Source organism: Salminus brasiliensis, chromosome 7, assembly GCF_030463535.1.
Source record: "Salminus brasiliensis chromosome 7, fSalBra1.hap2, whole genome shotgun sequence".
NCBI classification, from domain to species: domain Eukaryota; kingdom Metazoa; phylum Chordata; class Actinopteri; order Characiformes; family Bryconidae; genus Salminus; species Salminus brasiliensis.
In genome coordinates this window covers 6,599,935-6,624,284 of record NC_132884.1, presented here as the reverse complement: position 1 = coordinate 6,624,284, position 24,350 = coordinate 6,599,935, and the positions used below count along the sequence as shown (strand labels likewise).

Below are 24,350 nucleotides of genomic sequence, written 5' to 3'. Positions count from 1 at the left end.
CAGATAGGGTTTAGAAACAATTGCTGTGTACTGACAAAGCCAAAGTAGAACCCTTTGGCCACAATCAGCAAAGATACGCTTGGAGAAAAACAGAAAATGCATTTCAGGAAAACAGCACCTTGCCAGCTGTTAAGCATGGGGGTGGATCTATCATGCTTTGAGACCGTGTTGCATTCAGTGGCATTGCCAATGTTGCAGATGTGGCAAATCCTGGAGGCCCGTTAAACCCGTTAAACCACCAGGGGCGACCTCTGGAGACTTTCTAGAGAATTTTCTGTTTGTGGAAAGAGGCCCCATAATAATGCATTGGACCTAATTGAGCAGATCTGTGCTTGGACCCCAATTATTTATTATTATTTTTAATTTTAAGAAGTTTTATTTCGGGGTGGGTCAAGGTGCTCAAGGGTCAATGTACTTGTCCTTACACAAAGGATTCCGTTTTTAAAAGCACTATGTCTGTACCTTTTTTTTTTTAGCCTTTTTTTCTGATTCATAACTAATAAACATAATAATAATAATAATAATAATAAAAATATTGATAGCAATAAAGAAACCACGAGACACCATATAATTTTCTCTCAGATAAACAGATGTAAACAAGAGAACTAAACTAGGCTCTAAATAGACCATTGCTCAGATTTCAGTATATGTGTATTATGAAGGCCATAAGATAAACCAATATTTCGCTCATCATCCATTATTTAGTATTTGATTCTTTCTGTGAAGTGTTTCAAACTGATTTCACCGGGAGGAATCACACGATAAATAATACATTTTGTATGGAGGGCTCCTTTAAACTATAATTCAATACGTCCATCATATTGGACTCTCTAATATATATATATATATATAATTTATTATTTATTAATCCTGACCTATGCTTTGCAGCTTTATGAAGTAAATGTGTGTGTGTGGGCGCATAGGTGCATGCACGCGTGTTTGTGTGTGTCTAAGGCTTATTGTGTTTGATAACGCGTGCCTCCCTCCAGAGACTACGACAGAAGAGTAACCATGGCAACTAAAGGGCAAGTCGGCCCTTGAGGGAAACATTCCACGTTTTGTGTCTCCTGCAAGTTTCTGCACTGCGCGCAAGTTGATGCCACGTTTTAATCTTCCTCATCCTGCGGTCACATTTTGTTGTTTTATGGAGAAGTGGTAAACACTTAAGCCCCGGAAGTCAGGACTGATGCCTCACTTCTTTAGTTCTTGCAGTTGGAATTCTTCCCTTCTTTTGTCTCTGCTTTGCAGCAAGCCTCTACTTCTGAGATATTGATGCATGCATTGCATTCACAGCTTTTTAACCCCTTATGCTCTGCAACTCTTGTTATACCTTAAGGATTATTAATCAGTAAATACATGCAAAGCAGTGCAAACTGTCCACAGTTATAACAAAGCCAGGAACCACTGGCAGTTCGGAGGAGTTTCAGAGGTCTATCAACAAATTGTCTATAATGTCTGCATGTTGGATTTTGAGGGTATGTTTTGGATCATTATCCTGTTATAGAAGCTCTCCAACCTGAAAACAGATGGCTTGACATTTACACCCAGGATTTGCTGGTATTTTGTGGCAACACAACCCCAAAGCGCACATCAGACTTTTATTTTTATTTTTCCGCCTAGTTGGACATGTCCTATGACATGTCCCTGGGCACTGACCAGTCGGAGGACAGAGAGCTCTCTGGTACACTGATGTAAACATGGTAAAGACAAAAAAGGAATGCTGCTGCAGGTGGGACAACGAAACTGAAGAATGGTTCATTGCAAGGTTCACCGATACCTCTGCTTTTTTTGGCCTTTCATCGAGGGAGTACCATTTCCAGAGTTTGACCAAGACTCACAGTTTGACTGGCAGACCCCCAAGGATCTATGAACTCACATAAGAATGTGAACGATGATTGGGCAGTGTCAAACCAGTAGTGTTTCATGAAGGTTACTGGAAGTCATAGACGGGAGTCTGGTTTGCCCTTCTTAACAGCATATGAGCTGATATGAGGCTTTCCTGGTCTTCCAGCTCTCATCTTAACCTCCACAGTTCCTTTGAACTGACACTTCACAATGCTTGGCTTCAACTTCTTTAAGCCTCCATCTGGTCTTGTGGGCACTGTTTACTTCCATTTCAGGTTTTTGGACAGTTGCTTAGATGAGCCCCATGGTTATGGTGACATGCATCAGGCCTGGCTTTGAACAATGTGCTCTTCAGACGTCTGGTTCTGACTCTAGTGGGTTGTCTACAACGACTCACTTGACACCAAACCATTCTGAATGACTCTTTACATCTTAGAGGCTTAAGTACTTAAGGCACAAAAAAGCTTTCTCCATTAGTGCAAACAAAAAAAAACACTGCACATTACAGCTTCTGACCTACAGCGTCCACCACCTCCATCTCCTTCACCAAGCACCATCTCTCTGTGAAGTGAAGTCAACAGCACTTGAGCCAATGCAACATTTCCTGCCTTGATTACCCAGCTTTGTCATTATTCAGTGTGACGATGGCAGCCCTCGTGATTCAGTGTTTAGCGTGTTTGACGGGCTGTTGCATTTACAGGCCTTTTAGCTGAATCACTGGATCAATGGGAGAGGAGACGAGTCCTCAGGGCAGCGTCTCAGCGAGGAGAATGAGATGTGTGCACTGTGAGCTGCTCTGCTTAAATGAGCAGGCATAAATGTTGCAGGAGAGAATGTGTGTGTGTGTGTGTGTGTGTGTGTGTGTGTATGATTTGGGTATGTCGTATATATATAGTTATATATATATATAGCACAGACTGTTCTCTCTTGTCTAAGGCACTGTGAGCTTTACTGTCAACCTGAGCTATTTTTGTCAGGCCCACACACATATAAACACACACACACACACACACAAGCCCAAAAGCAATCAACAACAACAAACACTGACATATGCACACACAGAAACACCTGTAAAAACACAGCAGCCATCTGTTTCCAAAGAAGCTAATCCTGGAAATTGCAGTCACACTATGTGTAGATGATATGGTGTAAATCTCTGACTTTACAACAATTTCATTTAGATTTGACTACGATTCAACTGATCCTAATCAGATTCAACTGGTTTATTTATTAGGAGGATTTCTCACCTCATTGACAGAACCAGCACCTGGGCAGCAATAAAATTACTGTAGGAGTTTCTAGCAGTGTCCTCTTCCTATTCATCCTATTATATAAAAAATACTAAAAATGTGAGAGCCAAGCAAGGCGTAATTAACCCTAAAAGCCTGTGTTTAGGCCCATACTTCAATATCTCACACAATATATTAGTTTCATGGTAGTAACTGAATCTGAATTATATTAACTGAATCATAGCAAATACAGAATTATGTATAGTAAAAACAGAATAAATTATTGTAGATACTGAATCATTTATAGTAAATACAAAATCATTTGTAGCAGATACTGAATCATTTATAGTAAATACAGAATCATTTATAGTAGATACTGAATCATTTATAGTAAATACAGAATCATTTATAGTAGATACTGATTCATTTATGGTAAATACAGAATCATTTATAGCAGATACTGAATCATTTATGGTAAATACAGAATCATTTATAGCAGATACTGAATCATTTATGGTAAATACAGAATCATTTATAGCAGATACTGAATCATTTATGGTAAATACAGAATCATTTATAGTAGATACTGATTCATTTATAGTAGATTCTAAATCCTTTATAGTAGATACTGATTCATTTATGGTAAATACAGAAGCATTTATAGCAGATACTGATTCATTTATGGTAAATACAGAATCATTTATAGCAGATACTGAATCATTTATGGTAAATACAGAATCATTTATAGTAGATACTGATTCATTTATAGTAGATTCTAAATCCTTTATAGTAGATACAGAATCGTTTATAGTACATACTAAATCCTTTATAGTAGATACAGAATCGTTTATAGTACATACTAAATCCTTTATAGTAGATACTGAATCATTTATAGCAGTGAAGTTGTAAAGTGTAATCCAGGTCATTTTGGAGCATTTCTATTGGTCCATTCATCAAAAAATAACAACTGCCAGATTCATATTATGTCAAAAAAGGAAAAACAGCATAAATGGAGATACAAGGTTTTTGCGGGACAGCGATGATAGCGATGATAAGCTTTGGGCTTTTTTATTGGGAAAATTACTGTCTACAGAGTGGAAAGGTTCCCCTCCATTTACCACTAAAAACTGCACATCCTGGCTTCACTACTAATATTTATTTCCAGCGTTTTTTGGAAGAAATTGTTGACGTCAACTTCGTTCAAACTTACTTCAAACCGCACTTCTGCCAAAAGCTTAGTCATTAGAAAGTTTTGGAAATGCTTCAGAGAGACCTTAACAGAGTGTGCGTGAGAGAGGAGAGAGGAGGAGGAGGGGGTTGACAGTGTTCCCCGTGGCAGATTCAGTTGTCGGAGAACGACAGGTTAGATAAAGTAAACTACACTTAAATATAGTATAATGGGTACTAACACATTAACTCCAAGTTCTGACACTTTTCCATACATGTTCATTAGTCTGGGGCCGACAGAGTGCAGTATCTGTGTCTGTAAACTGTGAACAGAAGGAGCTCTTCCGCTTGATCTTGGAGCTTGACAGTAATAACTTTAGTCTTTGAATTGTACTGAACGGTCAAAGCTTTGGTACAGAAGACCGGTCTATACTAATGCCTACAGAAGTCCAACTAGCTCATACACAGTAGGACTCATGGTCAGGTGGCTACCTACTTTTAGCCATTTAATGTCTGTGTTGTTATGTGTCTGTAATGTGATGGCGTTAGGACACCCTATGCCCTAATAGGTTAGCCTGAAATATGGCTTCTATAATGATATACCAGGAGAAAGTTCTTCCCACTCCTCCATGCAGAATTCTCTCAGCTGTGTGACGTTTCAGCTGTAGCTTTTAGACAGATGCTCTCACATTTTCCTCGAGCCTCACATTCCTCAGATACTATAAAGAATTCCTTGTGGATTCTATGTTGGAGGGCTCTTCAGCCCCTACTGCAGAAAACCATGCAGCTCCAAACCAGGACACTTCCTCCTCCATGCTTCACAGCTGATTAGGGTTCTTGTGCTGAAATGCTGTGTCTGGTTTACACCAAACATATCCTGTGTTACTGTGTCCAAATAAGTATCCACTCATACCTGCGCAACACACACTAACACACCACCACCATGTCAGTGCCACTACAGTGCTGAGAATGACCCACCACCCAAATAATAGCTGCTCTGGTGGTCATGTGAGGTCCTGATCACTGAAGAACAGGGGTGGACATTATATTTTGATATGACTGTGTGTGTATACTGTGTATATACATAGAGTATATATATATATAGCTAGTCCACATCTTGTGATAAATAATATGTACTAAGTAAATAAATGAATATAATACAGCTACTATAAATACTACTGAAACCATAATCAATTCTAAAAGATGCACACAGCTGCATTTTACACCGCTGAGAAATGATGTATTCCTTCTCCAGCAAGAAAGCAAAGGTTAATTACAGCTGTGTAGAAACCAGGTCCATTCCAGCTGCATATAGAACAGAGCAGATCTGGCCAGATGTACGACATGTGATCTTTACATCAGCACTATTACTGACCTACAGAGTAACGCTCAGCAGAGGTGCTGCACACTGCAGCCCCCGGGGTGCTTTGTGCGGAGCGTAAAAACAAATATGATATATACAGGAGCACACTAATTTAGCTCATCTCTCTTTCGTGCTCTCTCTCGCTCTGGATGATGAATGTGGTGAGAGGGGCAGGTATGTGCCAGGGTAAGCAGTATCGGGCCCTCCACTACATCACTGTCAATACACACACACACTGCCATGCATCCTGCAGGAAACACCGTCCAACAGGCTTTTTCACACACTGAGACAGGCAGAGAGAAAAAGGAGCGAGGCGGAGGTTTCCTGATCTAGCACCACTTCTCCCGCTCCATACGCTGTGTTGTACATTACCGAACAAGTTCTCCCATGTTCAGCAATTTTACTAATGTCGGGTGCCTGAATAGCACAGATTCCAAACGTACAGGCTGGACCATATTTGTGTTCATAGAAGTACCAATAGTTTCTGAATCTAATGATAAGTTACAGCAGTCGGCCATAACATTAAAACCTCTGATGTGAAGTGAAGCGAATAACGCTGGATATGTGGTTACAGTAGTGCCTGACAAGAGGTGGGGAAGTCAGTGAACAGTCAGTTCTTGAAGGTGATGTGATGAAAGCACAAAAATGGGCAAGTATAAGAATCTGAGACACTTTGACAAGAACCAAAGCGTGATGCTAGACAACTGGGTCAGAACATCTCCTACACATCAGGTCTCCTGTTATGCAGGGGTCAGTACTTAGGGGTCAGTGAACTGGTGAGCCGACGACAGGGCCAACGATACCCACAGCTCACTGGTGTGATCCATGAAGCCCCCACCCACCTCACCCACCCACAACTTACAGGACTCAAAGGATCTGCTGCTAATGCCTTGGTGCCAGATACCACAGGACACCTTCAGAGGTCACAGGTCACAGGTCACAGCACAAAGGGGGCCTACACAATATTAGGCAGACGGTTTTAATGTTCTGGCATTATTAAGCATATTTTAAATTAATACCAAAAGCCAAGATACATTGTATGTCCAAATGTTTGTGGACGCCCCTTCAAATAAATGATATTAAACTACTTTAAGTTGTATACATTGCTGACACAGATGTGCAAATGCATACATACACAGCATGTCATAGTCCCAATAAAGAAATACTGCCAATAAAATAGGACTCTCTGGAGCAAATAAACATGACCCTGTTGGCACCATACTGCCTAAGGCCAGAGTTTTAAAGCCCTCAAACATTGAGCTGTGGAGCAGTGGATGGGTGGTGCTCCATCTAAATACTTTTTGAGGGATGAGTTGAAGAGTTGGACAAGAGCATTAGTAAGGTCAGGATGTTGGATGACGAGGTGGGATGGTGACCTTACTAATGTTCTTGTCACTGAGTGCCATCCAATATTCAAGCAATGCTCCTCCAAAATCTAGTAGAAAGCTTTCTTCTCTGGACCGTAGAGACAGTTACTCCAACAATAGCAGGAGAACCTCTTTTTTTAAAATAAATGAATATGTGTCCCAATACTTTTGTCCATTTTGTGCATTTGAATCTGGCAGCTGTTCTTTACATTGTGTCACAATGTCAGGGTGAATGGACTTGTAGAAATGCTCCAAAATGACACTGAGGTTTTTCCTCTTCTACAATAAGCTACGTGCTGCTATGCCATAACTCTAGACGCCTGATAAACACAGGTCCAGAAAACGTCTGACTTTCATACCCTACACAGGTGATTACCCCCCCCCCCACACCTCTCTCTCTTTCTGCCCATCTGCTCATTGCTGACACTTTCCCAATGATCACTCCTCCGCTGCCCAATGCTAGCACCTTCTGTTACTATAGAAAGTCAGCCAACTCTGGCATTCTGAGGGCCTGTGGTTTTCCTCAGCTAGACCGGGCAGGGATTTAAGCAACTGCTGCAGTCGGGGAGATTAATGAAGGGACTAATATCTGTTTTAGAGCGGGGCGCTTATGGAGTGCAACAGACTGTCGACTTCAATTCCACACCGGCTGCACTGGTTAGCTTTGTTATTCGAGCTGAAAGGCCGTTCGGAAACAGTCCAGGGAATCCCTGGTGGTGCGCATGTGTGTGTGTGTTTAAGTGTTTGTGTCTGTGTGTGCATGTGCATGGGTGTGTTAGTGGGTGCCGATGTGTGTGTGTGTGTCTGTGTGGAGAGGAGAAGAGAAGCTTAAGAGCTTAGCTCTGTGGGGATAAATAATTACTTTAACTACTTAAATTTCATGCCGGGCTGGTGTTGGTATAAGTGCAGTAAATAGCCTGCTGAATGCAGCACACACTCACATGCTACTTCTGTCTCCCTAATGAAAGCTTAATTGTGGAAGCAACAGGTTTGTGCTAAGGACGGTGCAGTCTGCATTCTGTGGCATTAGCAATAATGCATTTGTAATTGAATAAAAAAATGTTAAGTGTGGCCAGCATTTGTGGGAGTGTGTGATTGGCTCTGGCAGTATGGCGACATGCTTACATAGAGTTAAAAATTCCATTAAATTTGACACCCTTACAGTATATCTTTTACAACTACATACAGTGCCATGCAAGAGCCTGGTCCCACACAGCTTAATTGAGAGCCTTGTCTGAGGGATTTTCACCCAGGCTTCTACTTCTGTGAGGTTTCTGAGCCGTCGTGTTGCACTGCTCTTTTGAGGTCTGTAGCCAGATTTTCAATGATGTCTGGGTCTGCGGGGGACTGTGAGAGCCATAGCAAAACCTTCAGATTGTGCCTCTTGAGGAAGTCCATTGTGGATTTTGAGGTTTTCTGTGTTTAGGATCATCAACCTGCTGTAGAAACCATCCTCCTTTCATCTTCAGCTTTTTTACAGAAGTGAGAAATTCGCTTCCAGAATTTGCTGAATTTGCTTTCCTCTACCTGTGAAATGTTTCCTGTGCCACTGGCTGCAACTCAAACTCAAGCATGTTCTTAACAGTTGGTAACAGTTGTTCTTTTCATTAAATTCTGCACCATTTGTTCCTCAAACAAACCTTTTTGCACATTGTGCATCCATGATGTTTGTGTCCCAAAAAAATTTCAACTCCATTGCTTCCAAAATAAGCATCAGTCCTGTTTAGATGCTCCTATGAAAACCTCTGAAGCTAAGTGTTGTGGTGAGGACGCAGGAAAAAAGTGTTCGACTTTTCAAGAAAGGTCATAGTTGTGAAGTTGCCGCTGCATAGTAGAGTAGTGAGCCATCACTCCAGAGTCTGCTCTATTTTCTTGAAGGCCTTTCAGAGTCAAACGGGTTTGAATAGCAACCCTGTGAGCAGTTTTCTGGGACTTGCAGACCTCAACTTGACCTCAGTCTCTCTTTTTAACGGCTATTTCTTCATTACAATACAAACTGAGGAAACGGCAAAACTGAAAACCCTCTGCTATCTTCTTATAGCTGTTTCCTGCGTTGTGGGCATCAATTACTTCAATTGTCAGAGTGTGTAGAAGAGCCCATAGCTGCTGATTGTTGGGACAAGTTTAGCTAACGATGACTGTGAAAAAGCCATAGCCTTAACAGGCTAATTAAGGCCTGAGACTTTGGGAAAAGTCAGCTAAGGGCTTGAATCTTTTGTAGAATCCAAATTTGAACATGGTCCTCCTCACCATATTTCACTTCAAAATGGTACAAAAAAGTGTTTGTAAGGTGTTTCATCCTTGCCTGTTGGGGATCATCTTCTGCTCAGCTATTCACAGTAAATGAAATGTTGACCAAGATGAGAAATCTTTTGAATGCCGCTGTAGCAATAATGGAATTCATCTTTAAACAATCTTGCTATGCAGACGTTTGGCCGCAGTGGAAACAAGTACAGAGAGCAGAAAAGCGTGTAGGCTATTGAAAAGAACATTCTCTGGCGTTGCTGAGAAAAGGTTGACAAAGTGGGCTTAGGTAATTGGTCACATACAAAGTGACTCTTCTCTTCTCAGCGTTAAGCATATTAATGGATTCTTCATGTGGCTGTACCCTTCAGCCCACTGTTCCTTGCATTCAGATGATAGCATAGTAATGATAACAACTACATAACTTAAAAGCTTCTGGAACTGCGGAATGAGCCGTGACAGCGGTGCGCTCCTCAAATATATAATCACAAGGTCACAGCTTATAATCCTTTCACGCTACACTGCCAGGAAGAATATGTTTAACCTCAAAAGAACTGCGGGCTGTGGTCTGCCACTGCATTCTGCTACAGTATCCCTGCGCAAGGCACGTCCCCAGCATCCCAAAGTTGTGATGAAAGTTTCCACTCCAATTCTAGAGATTTTTTCACTGGAACAGCAGGGTAAATCAGTGGTGCGCAAGGAAGCTAAAGCACAAAAAGCCAGTGGATATCTGTGCTAGGCTAAAAGCTAACCCTAGCCTAGCAGCATTGCAGGTAAGGCTATTCAGCTAGACGGGTTGGGTAAGCAGCACTATCCAGCAAGGCTCGCATAATAGTCTTGTTACAATGCTAAAAACAAAGTTACGACCATGCTAGCGCTGTGGCTCGACATGCTGATTCTGTGTGAACCATACTGCAATGCCTCGCTGCTAACTAGCCAATCAGGGGGCTCTGAGTAGCTCGGTGGTCTAATGTGCTTCCACTATGGCCTGGGGTTGTGGCGCCACTTTGCCATCAGCGACCGGAGACTGAGAGAGCACAGTTGGACGTGCTTTCTCCAGGAGAGTAGAGGCACACTGCCCCCTCATCACTCTCAAAAACAGCCTCCTTCATTCTAGAGTCAAATAACAGGCTTGTAAATGGGCACTTAATACCACATCAGGGCATCAGATGTACATATCTGAAATTTACTGAATAAGTGCATTCTATGGTGTCTTCAATGATTGTACATCAGAGTGGGCGATGTCCTCAAACCTGGAGAAGTGGCTAAAACATATAGAGAGGGGGGATAGTGATGTTGACAAGTAGTGTGGGAGATTGCGTCCTAGCTAGTTCTCCAACTCTGGAACAGCCAGAATAAGTAGTAGTTTCAGCTTGTACACGTTTCTGTGGCACGCTGTGAGCCTATGGAGCTCAAGTGAATGGAAAAGTGCAACTGCTAATGGAATAGCATGGATGTAACAGAATATACAATAAAGCTTAGGATCTTCCAGTCCCTCTTTTTGAGGCCATAGCTTCAGTTTAGTCACACTGCAAGTAAAATCGCAAAAGTGGAGAAAATAGGTGGTTGAATTACCCAGAAGTTAACAAAAGAGTCCGCTTGCAAGAGACTTGGGTGCATTTCATCCCTTAACACGACCAAGAACCGACTACTTTGGTAGGAAGTTCTGTTACATAATGACATCTCGGGCCTACAACCTCATACCAACCCAATACCTCACATGTTGGTCTGCAAGCCTCAGTCATGATGTTTCCCATCAGACTGATAAAACTGAATGGATGTGCATGTACATGGCAGTGACTGCTTCCTGCCAAACTCACTCACACCCTGATTACAAGTACAGGCTGAAGAACCTCAATAGCTCATTCACAAGTCTTCTCTTGTGCCATGTCCAAAAATAAGACAATGGTGCTCTCAGTTACAGGAGACACAGTCCAGTTTCACTGTCTGTGTGCTGGCGTAAGCTGTTATGTGAGAGGCAGATCGAGTGTCAAGGTCAAGACTGGACCTGAAGTAGGTCAAAAGGAGCCGGCTTACAACCTGCTAAAATAACAGACCAGACTTGTGCTGGTTTGCCATTCAGCCAAAAAGAAGATCCTGAGGTCTTATACTGGCTTTCCTAGAAATTCAATTGAATCAAAAAAAGGAATTCTATCAGACCCTATTCATTAGGGCTAAACGGATATAGCAGAATTGGCCATTGTTCCGTTTTGCTTAAGCAGATTAGGGTTTTATGGGTTTATACTGGACTATACAGTATGTTATGTGTCAGGGTCTGCTCAATTGTTGGGGCTTGGGGCTTTTGTTCTGCCTTTTGTTGAACAAACATGGCATATAGCAATTAGTTCTGGTGTCAACAACGGAAATTTCATTTCGGTTCCATTTCCACCATCAATAATTAAACAAAGCCTATGGAGACCTCAAAAGACAAAGTAAGCCATATGCAACTACACCTACACATACACGCAGGATCATAAGGCTACAAACACATGCATCCACACAGAATAACCCCCAGTGCTAATGTATAGTAAGATTCGGAAGCTGAATAATGAGTGTTATGGGGTAGATTGTTCTAAATGAGGCCTTACCACCGAAAGGGTACCAATTGGCTAGCCAATTTAGACTTTTGTAGACATGCTTCTGGCAAAATTCTGGTTGGATACTTGCCCACTCTTCAGTTAAACTTGTCGATTTCCTGGGAAGGACCCGACTTTGAAGCATTGTACACATATTTCCAGTAGGGTTGAGGTTAGGACATTGAAATGCCATTTCAAAAGCTTATTGTTAGCCCAGTTTATCCATTCCACAATTCCATACCACTTTAATGTGTTTTTGGGACACTGTCCTGTTGGAATAACCACTTGTGTTCAAGTTCCAACCGTCTAGCTGATGGTTTGAGGTTAAGGTAAAGAATTCTGAGGTAGTCCTTCTTCATTACTCCATATACTTGGTAGATTTGGTACAGAGCCTTTAAGGATTGAATGCCTCACCTTTACTCAAACATACCTCTGGTTATTGTATCCTAACTACTCAATCTTTGTCTCATTTGACCATTAAACTTTCCTCCATAAGGCTTCTTCTTTGTCCATGTGGTCAGCTGCTAACTTCAGTCAAGTGTGAAGGTGTCGTTTGGAGCAAGGCCTTCCTTCTTGGGCTGCACTGACATTCCAGAAGCTGCCTTAGAAATTCTTGGGTTGTTCCTGACCGTTCAAAACAATTTCTTCTTAGCTGAGGGTGCAAGTTTGGGTTTTTCTTCCAGACCTTGGCAAAGCAGCTACACCTCCCAATAACTTGTTCTTACATGCAGTGTCTGAACTGGTGATTTTGGAATCCGCAGTTTTTTTTAGAAATGGCTTCAAGAGACATTCCTGACTTGAGTAAATCAACGATCATCTTTCTCAGATCTGCACTGAGCTTCTTGGACTTTCCAACTGTACTATGTGTTGGTCAATCCAATAGATGCTGTCAAACAAACCCTTTTTTGTGGGCATAGATGAGCTACCAGCTGTAGCCAATCATGATCACTAGCAGGACAGCCTGTCAACAGTAAGCTCTTGACGTTGGTGTGCTGGAAACTGGGAAACTGATGATGGTTAGATGACTGGGTCAGGGCTCTCCAAAACATCAGACGGGTCTTGTGGGGTGTTCCCAGTATGCAGTGGTCAGTACCTACCGAAAGTGCACTAAGACAGAAGAACCAATAAAATGACAATACAGTATTCCAAGGCTCACTCATGTGTTTAGGGAGCAAAGTCTAGCCCATCTGGTCCAATTTCACAGAAGACCTCCTGCAGCACAAATAGCTGCAAAAGATAATACTGGCTATGTCTTGTGGAGCCATGACTCGACAGGTCAGAGCTGTTTTGGCAGCACAAAGGGGAGGCCTACACAGTATTAGGCAGGTGGTTTTAATGTCAAAGCTGACTACTGTACATACGCAGTGACTCCAGAGGAACTCCAGCTTAGAACAACTACACAATACAAGGAGAAAGAATAAACAGACAACATGTCAGACAGACGATAATGAGCAGTTCTCTGACTGCTGTTTCCGAAAATGAACTGGGCTCGGACCACATGCTGTGAGCCCTTGTGTGTGTGTTTGTCTCCAGTGTGCCTTTAATCCCCTACCTTGCAGCCCACAGATACAGTACCTGTGATGCACCGCTGCTCAGCCTCGCTCTAATATCTACCTGAGACACCGCAGTGCACGGCTCAGTGGCGATTCCGCGCTAGACGTCTGCACAGAGGCGAGCTTTGACCTGACCGAAGCTGCTGTAGAAGCCCGGCTAATCAATACATCATCCGAGAAAGAAAGACAGACAGATAGAGGCTATTTGTCTGAGTCTGTGCTCTTTGTCTCATGGCATTACTGTTAGTGTCAGTCTTCATCTAGCCTGTGTTCACCATGTAACCCCTAATCATGCGCAACAGAATCTGTCTTCACCCTCTACTGTCAATCCGCTCCCTCTCTCATCTCGCTCCGGCTCCCTCCGGCATCCAACCATTAACCTCCCCTAGCCCAAAAAGAATCAAAACATGCTGTAGTCCATTCTTGGAATGCCGACTGCAATTTAGCTACTGTTCTAACACACTGTTCTCACCCTTTTTACCCATACCCACCTGCTCGCTAGGCCTACCACATGATACGCTATATGTCCAAATGTTTGTAGACACCCCTTCTGATGAATGCATTCAGCTACTTTAAGCTGCACCCATTGCAGGCATAGTTGTGAGAATGCACACACAGCTTGTCTGGGACTCTCTGGAGCATATCTACATGAACCTACTGGCCCCATGCCTAATGCCGGGCATGGGCTAGAGGGGGGAATAAAGCCCCCAGCATTCAGCTGTGGAGCAGTGGAACTGTGCTCTCTGGAATGATGGTTGGTGCTCCATCCAATACTTTTGGGATGAGTTGGAGAGTTGGGGATGATGAGGTGGAGTGGTGTTATCCAACATCCTGAGCTCACTAATACTCTTGTCGCTGAATGCAATCAAATCCACACAGCAATGCTTCATAACCTGGTTGAAAGCCTTCTTCCCTGGACAGTAGAGAAAGTTAATCCAACAAAATCAGGATAAACTCTTTTTTAATACGCTGCATTTCAAGGAAAACAATGAATGATCAAGTGTCCCAATATTTTTGTCCATTACAAAGCTCAAAGCCAGCACATTCTTCTGCTGAGTCATGTGAAGCACCACCACAGCTTATCACTGCTGCAAATGCAGCGTCATTGGACAGCTCAAAGTGGTTGGGGAGAATGCTAATTGTAAAATCTGCCAATTACGTGAGCTAACAGATGCCCATGTTAACTAGCATCAAACTGTTGAGGTTGAGGATGCGGGACAGCCATCCCACCAACCCTGCTCTTCTGGAATCTCCCCAAGTGCCCAAACTTTTGCATGGTGCTCCTTTACTTTTTAACTGTAAAATTATTACGGAAATTATAAAAAAAAAAGAAAGAAAAAATGCAACCCCAATAACTGAATGATATGTCAGTCAAAGGAGTGTGGACAGAGTTTGGAATTCCCTTCGACAGTGATGGATGAGGTCTAGGAAAGCAGGCACGGAGGAATAGATGCTGATCATAACCAGGCGCTACTGAAAGGCCAATAAAGGCTGAAATAGCTTCATTAGCGTGAGCGATGTTAATGCGAGCGTGCGCTCAGGCAGATCCTTGCAGTGTTTTTGTTGTGCTAACAGTTTCTATGTGCAGCATGTGTCTGGGAACAGGAGAGAGGAGCCGTGCTCCACGGAGCGTCTTTCAACTTTACACCTGCCAAGAGCAGCACACGAGCTATAAATACATTCCTTTCTGACTCACCAGTTAACACACGCAGGCACGCTCGCTCTCCTTCGCTCCTCCTGCCTTCTCCTCTGGGTGGTGGCGCTGCCCACTAGGCCAGAGATGGATCTCTGGGCCGAGGTTTTGCTCTGGTCCTGATTAGCTCTTATTGGGTTAGGCTGCATTAGCGCATTTAACACGCACTCCTCACCTTCACCCAGCTTTTGCATTTGTTTACTGCTGCTTTGGTAATTGCGAGGATATCAGATTATTAGCCAGTTTGTTGAAATCAGAGCCTAATGCCCTCTTTATGACGGGAATCGTGACTGACATGTTTAGTGAGTGCTTTTTTTTTCTCTCCATCCATTGAAAATCCTATCACTACACCACAGCTGGAAACTACTGGTTGGGATATTAGCCACATCCCACTTTAAAAAATAAATCAATAAATAAAATAAATAAAAAATGTTGTTTAACACAGGCGTGGGAGCAGAGTTTGAGTTTGCACCAGAACATTTTGACCATCCCCACACTAACTTTCACATTCGGATTTGCATGTATAGCATTTTTCTAGTGCAACACTATACTGTGTATAGTGGCCTACACTACAGAGACAAAAGTATCGGGACACCTACATGCGCTTTTATGACACCCCTTTCTAAATCCATGGGCTTTAATTTAGAGTTGGTCCCCCTTTTGCAGCTGTAATAGAGCGTTGGTGACTTTTCTGCACTGTGGGCTGAGCTCAGCACTCGGCCTTGACCCCGCTCTGTAACTTCACATGGTTACGGACTGGTTGAGGATTTGACCGCATTCAGCAAAATAAGCGTTAGTTAGGTCAGGATGTTGGATGAATTTTCAGCAGGAAACGCTAATCCAGTATCATAATGACACAGAAAGAAGCACAGAAACCGAATCACCTGAAAAAGAAGCAAAAGGGAAAGTGTGTGTTTATGTGTGTGTGTGTGTGTGTGTGTGACACTGGACGGCCTCTAAGAGAAACTGAGATCACAAATAATGAATTATTGAGTCGGAGGTTGCTGTTGGGCTGGATAAGAACTAGTAGGGTTTTCCCTTGCACAACACCTCTCTCTCTCTCTCTCTCTCTCTCTCACACACACACACACACACACACACACTGCTGAACTTTAAAGTTTGTAAAAGTGCAGAATCATGTGTATCTGCATATACACTCACTAGCACACCTGCTCGTAGTAAAATAAGGCCATCTGTGACACAGCACTGATGAACCTCTCCCATTCTGTGTGTGAACAGCAGAATCACAGCTCTGTGAAGTCCTCCAGCCACTCACAGGGGAGGACAGGCAAGCAGGCCCCGCAGCAGCCCGCTGAATGGTGGCTCGGCGTCCTCATGAATAAAGCTTATTAATCATGCAAACAGGTCGGCAGGCTGCATGACAGCGCTTATTCATGAGTGAAACTCAGCTCATGGAGAAAGGGATTTGATCTACTATCAGGGTATATAGGGGTGCTACAAAGTGAAGCCATGGAAGAACCAGTTTTGGTTCTTTTTCAAACCTTCAAAAGGTTCTTCACACATACTGCATGTCTCTTCTCTAAAAACGGTTCCTAATGGAAATTAAAATGGTGCTTCTTTGGCATCTCTCAAGGTACCATTTGTTGCACTTTTTGGATCCAGACTGTCTAAAATCATCAACGTTTCTGTTTGTTATGTTTGTATCTATGTAACCATTTCAGCATCAGGAGACCACAGATTTGATCCCTAGTGATGCCACAGCCATCCGTCAGTTAGCTAAAGTAACGGACTAGCAGTTACCATTCGAAGCGTTGCTGTGAGTATTTGATTGCATTTAGCAACAAGAGTACTAATAAGGTCAGGATGTTGGATGATCACCACCCAACCCATCCCCAACTCATCCCAAAAGTATTGGATGAAGCACCATCCCTCCAGAACACCAGCTTCCAGTTTCTCTGCTCCACAGTTCAATGCTGGGGGGCTTTATATCCTATTCTACTGGCAGTACTTCTTTACAAAATTTCAAAAATGACCTCTAACAAAATCTTTTCCATTGACAGCTAAGGTGGTTTTTCTCTTGTCCTGTAAAGTTGCCATTTTGGACATGCAAGGTTTGGTTGCATGGCAGCGACGACATGTATGATTGGACATACAACCATTTCTCCTGTCTCAGCACAAAGCAATGATATGCCATGAATAGCTATAGAGGTGGAAATGCTGGTAATGAAAGGTAATTGCATTGCAGCTGAAAGGCACGGCTTTGAGGGAGGTTTTAGTCTCTCAAAGGAGTCGAGAGTGAAGCTGCTCTTTCAAAAAGACAGAAAGGAGCTTTGGTATAATTGTGTGCTGTCACGCTCTGAAGTAATATAAATGCTAAATAAAGCATATGTGGCATCCATCTGTGGTGCAAAATACAAATTAAAATATGTGTGTGTGTGTGTGTGTGTGTGTGCCATATCGGGGGGTTGGTAGATGAAACTGAACAGATACAAAGACAGCATGAGACAGGGTGGGGGATGTGGAACAATGAAATGGAACATTCTTAAGTATGAAAGCAGTGAAATCTCTCTCTTGCTTGCTCTCGCTCTATTTTCTCTCTCTGTTTCATACACACAACCACCCATCGATTACCTAATCCATTTTTGGTTGTGTTTTTTTTTTTTTTTTTTTTTACCAGGAATCCTCTACTGACCACCAAAAAAGCCTATACAGAGGACAGATCAGTTTTTCCTGCCTGAGGAGCGCGACATGAATCATAAACAGCAGGACGCGCAATCAGATACCAGCCACGTTCTTTCCAATTCCCTCAGCAAACAGCTTCTGTTCAGCATCTGCTGCTAGGACCACTGCCTCATGAAAGCCTCTATCTCCATTTTTGACAGTTTTGCTATTAAATGGGAATGCGCCACTATGCATTTTATGGGTAAGATTATAAAGGCTGATGCCGTGAAAACAGTGGAAAGCGGTTTCTTTACACTCCTGAAAAGTGTTGCTTTGGAGGTAGGAGGCTTTCTCACTTCAGTGATTGTTTACAAAGCAGTACTGCCTTCAGAGAAGCAGTGAGGCAGTGTGGCGAGGGTGGTGAGTGCTTCAGGGTGGAGTCATGGGTCCGTTGTATGTTATTTCGCTGCAAGATCTGATCTTAAATTTGCTTTTACTGGTTGATGACTGAATGAACTCCCGCCCGTTATATCAGCTCCACTTACCATATAGGAGCACTTTCAATGTAGTTCTACCATAACAGACTGTGGTCACAGGACGCTGCCCTAAGGACACTGCCCACAGGGCTCTGTTGGCTGGATATATCTGGTACCAGCGCAACACACACTAACTAACACACCAACACCATGTTAGTCAGTGTCACTGCAGTGCTGAGAATGACCCACCACCCAAATACTACCTGCTCGGTGGTGGTCCTGTGGGGTCCTGACCACTGAAGAACAGAGTGAAAGGAGGCTAACTGATTAACAGTCTCTAATTATGGAACTACAAAGTGCTCCTATGAGGTAAGTTCTCATATGACTAGATATATAAGCATCGTTGTCATGACAACACCTTTAAAAGGAGACTCCTAACAACCGTGCAAGACCTGGTAGACCACCAAAACCAACCCCATCAGATAAATAGCGCTTAAAGCTTTCGTCCTGGAGAGACATGTGGGAACCGTGAGAGCACTGTGGGTCTGAAGGGATGTGGAGCTGATCAAGAAGCTCTTACTGAGAAAAAAAAGAAATGATAAACAAGAAGAAATCAAGCTTTTCTCCAGACCTCAACAATGTTGGTTGTGTATGGAAGCGGAGACTGAACTTTGGGGGTATGGAAAGGTCTCCCTGCAGGTGTCTGTAGAAAAACTGAACGCCAGACAAGGTAAAAAGTGTGGACACACTACATACTGAAGAAAGGCATTACAGATACACATCATTAATCACACACTACAAAAACATAAGCATCCTGTAGTGTGAGAGCATTACACATCATGAGCACTGTCTGCCAAAAAATTAAACATCGAGTGTTTTAGGCTGCCATCATAGAATCTGCAGACAATGCAAAATCTGATTAGAATAGACTAGGCATGTCCTTCTCTCATTTATCAGCTCCTTCTATAGTGCACCTAATTAAGGCAGACCTCCATTCATTAGAGCGCTGATCATGAGCGCTGGACGGCCGGCTGCAGTCTGGCTGGCTGGCTTGCTGGCTGGCTGGCCCTGTGAGAGCTCCTGTTGGCTCTGGAAGCCAAAGCCCTGCCCTGACCTTCAGCCTCCTCTGGGCCCGCTGACAGCTCTGATACTGACAGACATGCGTTAATTACCACAGGTGTGATTTCAAAGAATGGAATCCAGTCCAGTTTCACACACACACACACACACACACACACACACACATACACACACACGGTGCTACATTGGCCTAGACACTTACACATACACCCTCACTTTTATTCGGCCCAGCTATCACTGCTTAGTTGTGATTATACTTGCTTTCCTTACGCAATCCTCTCTCTCCCCCTCTCTCTCTCTTCCCTCATTTGTCAGAAACATGGATCAGTTTGAGGTCGTCTGTGATAGCGCAGCTTTAAACTTCTCCCCTGTGTGCTGCTGTCAAACAGGCCCGGAGAAGAGGAGCTGTCACAACAGCCCTGCAGCCTCCGACGCCTCTACCTACAGTCACTCACTGAGTCACTCGTCCCTCCATTCCTCTCTCTCCCTGTCGCTACTTTCCCTCCCCCCGCTCTTTCTATCTTTGTCTTTCTGCCTTTCTTTTTTCTCTGTCTGAGAAAATGTCACAGTAGTGTTCATTCCTATGAGCGAACACACACACACACACACACACACACATTCACACAAGGCGAGGGGGGGCAGGTCTCTATTACACGCCTAATCCTGTTTAACAATTCTGCCCACAAGGACATGAAGTTAACCTTTGTGGTGTAACTCTGACATAAGGTCAAACAGTGCTTTATGTAACACTGAATGTTCAACGCTGTAGAGTTAGCGAAGCTGATGTGAAAAAAACACACTGCATACACACTGCATGTCCAAATGTTTGTGGACACCCCTTTTAATGAATGCATTCAGCTACTTTAAGTTGCAGCCATTGCTGACACAGATGTGCACAGCTTGACTAGTGCCTCTAGAGAAGTATTACCAACAGACCAGGACTCTCTGTACATGAGCCTATTGCCACCGTGCCTAATTCCAGGCGTGGGCTAGAGGGGTACAAAGCCCCAAAGCATCGAGCTGTGGAGCAGTGGAAGAACTGTGTTCTCTGGAGTGATGGTTGGTGTCCTATCCAATACTTCTGGGATGAGTTGGGAAGTTGGGGATGATATGGTGGGTGGTGATTATCTAACATCCTGACCTCGATAAATTACAATCAAATCCTCACAGCAATGGTCCTCCAAAATCTAGCAGAAAGCCTTCTTCCCTGGATAGCAGAGACAGTTACTCCAATAAAAGCAGGATAAACTCTTTTTAATACATACCCTTGATTGTCAGATAAACAGGTGTTTTGTTACAGTGCATTGTGGGATTGTGCACAGTGCACTGACAATTCAGCCCTACTTTTTCAGAAACCTCTAGAAAACGGAGGAACCCCAAAGTAATGCACTATGCAGCGGACACAGCTAAGGAGTTCAAGGGTACAGATCTATATGGGTGTCCTAGGATAAAGACAACCAAGTGTACAGATTCTGGCAAATACAAAAATGCACACTGTAATATTTTTACATATTAATTGCATTTTTAATAAGTTAATGTAGATCTAAAATCCTTTATTGTCAGTTTTGATAAATAAAATAGAAAAAAAATAAAAGGTCACACCCAATCTGTTTTATTCTTATATATGAACCCATAGATAAGCTTAACAATGATTGCTATTACCCTTATTATGAGTGCATTATGAGTGCAACAGTTTTTGCACAGATACTAAACACAACATTCAACAGCCTGGGGTAGTGCTCATAGTACTGTACACTCTATAGTGATGAGAAGGTGGGGTAGCTGAGCTGTAGGCCCGCCCACAACGCCACCCCACACTGCCATGATGCCGTGCACCTGTGGCTGCTCAGTCTAACGAGCTCAGGTGGTGGCAGAAAGAGAGCCTGCGCAGTCTTACACGGGAGAGAACGAACACAGTGAGCACGATGGCTGAGCTGCCAGTAGACTGGTAGAGCCCCACTTGGGCCGCTCTGCTGAGTTTTCGTTTGGGTGTGGTGGAGGGAAAGCAATAAGAAGTTATGGGTCACAGAGGTCACACCCCTTTCCCCAATGTATATATTATATATATTACTGCTTTTATTATATGATTGAGGGTTAATATACTCTATTAACGTGTGGGTGGTGCATTATAAAGATATTATTATGGTATTAAGCTACTGTACTTTTCGCATGTTTACTCGTAATAAACTGAAAATGGAAGGTAAGTAGATTTAAGGCTCTGTACAGAAAAATGGACACAACCATACTGTATCGAATCATGCATTCTGCCCATCCTTACAGCCCTAGAGTTCAGGTATTCTGATAATGCTAAACCTAGCATTTCCCTTTATCCCCAAAACAAGCCAATATTTGAACAACAAGGTCATGAATTATTAACATTCATTGGTGCTCTGTTGGCACCTCAAGCTGTTGTTGTCCGTTCTGACACCTTGTCGATTGCTTGCAGTGTGCACAGACACACACACATACACACACACACACTCCCACACAAAATACACATACACTCACCATCTTTGCGATGGTAGGTGATCTCCACTTTCCGCTCCTCTGACCCCAGCAGGGCCTGGGCTATCTGGGCCACAGCATGGCGCTTGGTAAGCTGACCATGGAGGAAGTCGCACGTGCATGGCTTCTGCATGATGTCCGGCCGCGAGAAGCCTGTCATCTCGCAGAACGCGTCATTGCAGAAGATGATGGCACAGTTTTGCACTCGTGCATTCGCTATCACAAACTTCTTGTCTGTAAATGGGGAAAAGCAGAAGATAAGGATGAGCTAGTTCAAAATCCTTAAACTATATTACATATGAACTGGCATTAGCACTGGAGACTTAACCAAGCATTAATACCAGACGTTCTCCCCTTCATTTCATTGTGAACACAGCAATAACAGCTCACATTCATCAGCTTTAGCAGCTTACAACCATAATACTGATCCTTTCACAGAACTCCAGCTAATGAACGTGCCATGGTCTTGCGCAGTTGATATTCAGCAAGTCCTCAGAATGTCCCTTGACACATGACCGCAGCGTCTCTGAGATGAGCCCTTGGGTCTGGTTGCCCTTGCTGCTTTCCCAGTAAAGCATAAAGAGGTCATTCAGAGGTCAATCATTCTGTCGCCTCCATTTGCATGTGCCAGTTAAAGCTATAAGGAGCTGTCGAGGCTAAAGGTATATTTAAATCATTAGGATGAAGTCGGCAGAGGAGGAAGATCAACAAACACCTTAAAGTGAGGTTCATAAGAACGCTAGGGCTAGCTTTTTGTTATTAATGCTTAGCATGCTAGCTAATAACTTTAGCTAATAAACTTTGAGACCCTGTCCTTTAAATAATTCAAATACACTTCAAAATATTTACATTTCATATAGTTATATTAAAGTCCTCCAACAATTATGTATGCTCACACACACGGACTAAGAAATGACACTGTCTTATTTTTATTTTTTTTATCGCTATGGCGATAGCTAGTTTTAGCCTATTATCATTGCTGTTAGGTGTCAATAGACACCAATTTCTTTGACCGAAAAAATAATCTGAAAAATCAATTTTTGAAGGAGCATCTAATTTCTTCTGCCCCGGCTAAATATTAGCTTCTTGCTAATCTGCAGTTAAAACCAGTCAACTTTGAGTCTTTTTGTGCAGAAATAATAATACATTCATTTTCAGATTAAAAATGTTATAATGTAATGTTATGTAAAACTACTTCTACTGCCATAGACGAACAAATACTACATTCTTTTTTTGTGTGGTTTTCTCAGTTTGAGGGATTGCTACTGCGCCAGCTGGACACAGCCTGTCTAGCTACCTATCCTGCTGTTAGGGGCTAGATAGCTAGCTAAGGCGTCAAGGTGTCCATATACACCAATTTTATGAACTTTTTGGAAATGAATACATAAAATATGCAGTAAACTTACAACTTTAAATGAAGAGCATCTATAAACAGCTAAAGTGTGCTGGGGTGTGCAGTGCCTGAAGGGGTTTTTTATTTTTTTATTTTAAGTGTGGAAAGGAAAGTGTCCATAGTGTGTAATGCTATAGCTAATGTTACAGTTACAGGTAAGGACAGATAGCACTAGCTATCTAATTATATATTTGTAAACTTTCATACAATCATACATTTATGTTTTTGTTTAAAATGTCTTTAAAATGCATTTAGATAATAAATAGCCTTTAAAATAATTAAAAAAATACATTAGCTAGATAAAAACACTGACCGAGTTAAAAAGCTCTACATATTTTTTTTAATCGTTTTTGTTTATGAAAATATGAATTAGTAAAAGTTATGAGAGGATGAATGAGGAGCTTTCCACTTTTTAGGAATTAAATAATTAAATAATTAAATAAATGACTAAAAGCCCTCTGATCTGCAGCCGCGTCACACGCCGGACTCTAACCCCTCGCGCAGGATGACTTTACTCACTCTGACCCTCGAATTTGCGGATGATAATCCCCAGAAACGTGTTCTGCGGGGCCACATGACCGCGCCGCACCGGCATGATTGCGCTCCCCTCTTCCGATCCGGCGATGAGCTCAGGAGCGCTGCGCGGTTTGCTTCGCCTGGCGCTGCGAAGTCTCTCCGGCGGGATGATCCGTCCGTCCGCGCTGTCCGGCCTGCCTCCGCTTCGTGCGCTCGGGCTCCGCGCGCATGGTGCCGCCGCGCCGTTTAGTCTTCACCGCTCGTGGCGGTTAGAGAGTGGAGGACAGCGAGGCGCATCTCATCCCGAGAGCGAAGGACGGAAGAGCCGGTGACGTGCGTCCGCGAGGAGCCTCGTGTGCCGCGCGCAGCCGCACGCTGTGTAGGATGCGTGTGTTTGTGTGCGTGTGAGTATGTGTGTGTGTGTGTGCGCGCGCGGAGAAATCGTATGCGCGTCGCGCGTCAAGACAACAAAAGGAGGGTAGGGTGGGTTGAGGTGGGGGGGGGGCGGGGATGTAGAGCGCTTGTGTGCGCGCGCGCGTATGCATGTATGTGTGTGTGTAGCACAAGTCACGCGGATACGTGAAACGCAAGCGCGTCAAAGAGCGCAGCGCGCGGTTTTCCTCGTGCCGTATCGTTGACAGTGAACGCGAGAGCAGCGGTTTCATTAACGCTGCAGTTTTAATGAGAGCAGATCACAGCAGGGTCTCACAAACAGTCTGAT

The 24,350-nt window shown here is 43.2% G+C and overlaps 1 protein-coding gene across 4 annotated transcripts in view; it reads right to left on the bottom strand.

Moving 5' to 3' along the window:
- The window catches only part of kcnh7 (potassium channel, voltage gated eag related subfamily H, member 7), a 64,764-nt gene extending 40,690 nt beyond the window's left edge, over window positions 1-24,074 (bottom strand). For 3 of the 4 annotated variants that reach the window (XM_072683593.1, XM_072683595.1, XM_072683596.1), the window contains exons 1-2: window positions 23,633-24,074; window positions 21,724-21,954 (exon numbers count right to left, since the gene is read on the bottom strand). In XM_072683593.1, coding sequence (XP_072539694.1) covers window positions 21,724-21,954; window positions 23,633-23,708 — 307 coding nt within the window. In that variant the 5' untranslated portion in view covers window positions 23,709-24,074. The remainder of the gene's footprint in view (window positions 1-21,723; window positions 21,955-23,632) is intronic. The other variant, XM_072683594.1, reaches the window with a different exon arrangement.
- Between the last annotated feature and the right edge of the window lie 276 nt (window positions 24,075-24,350).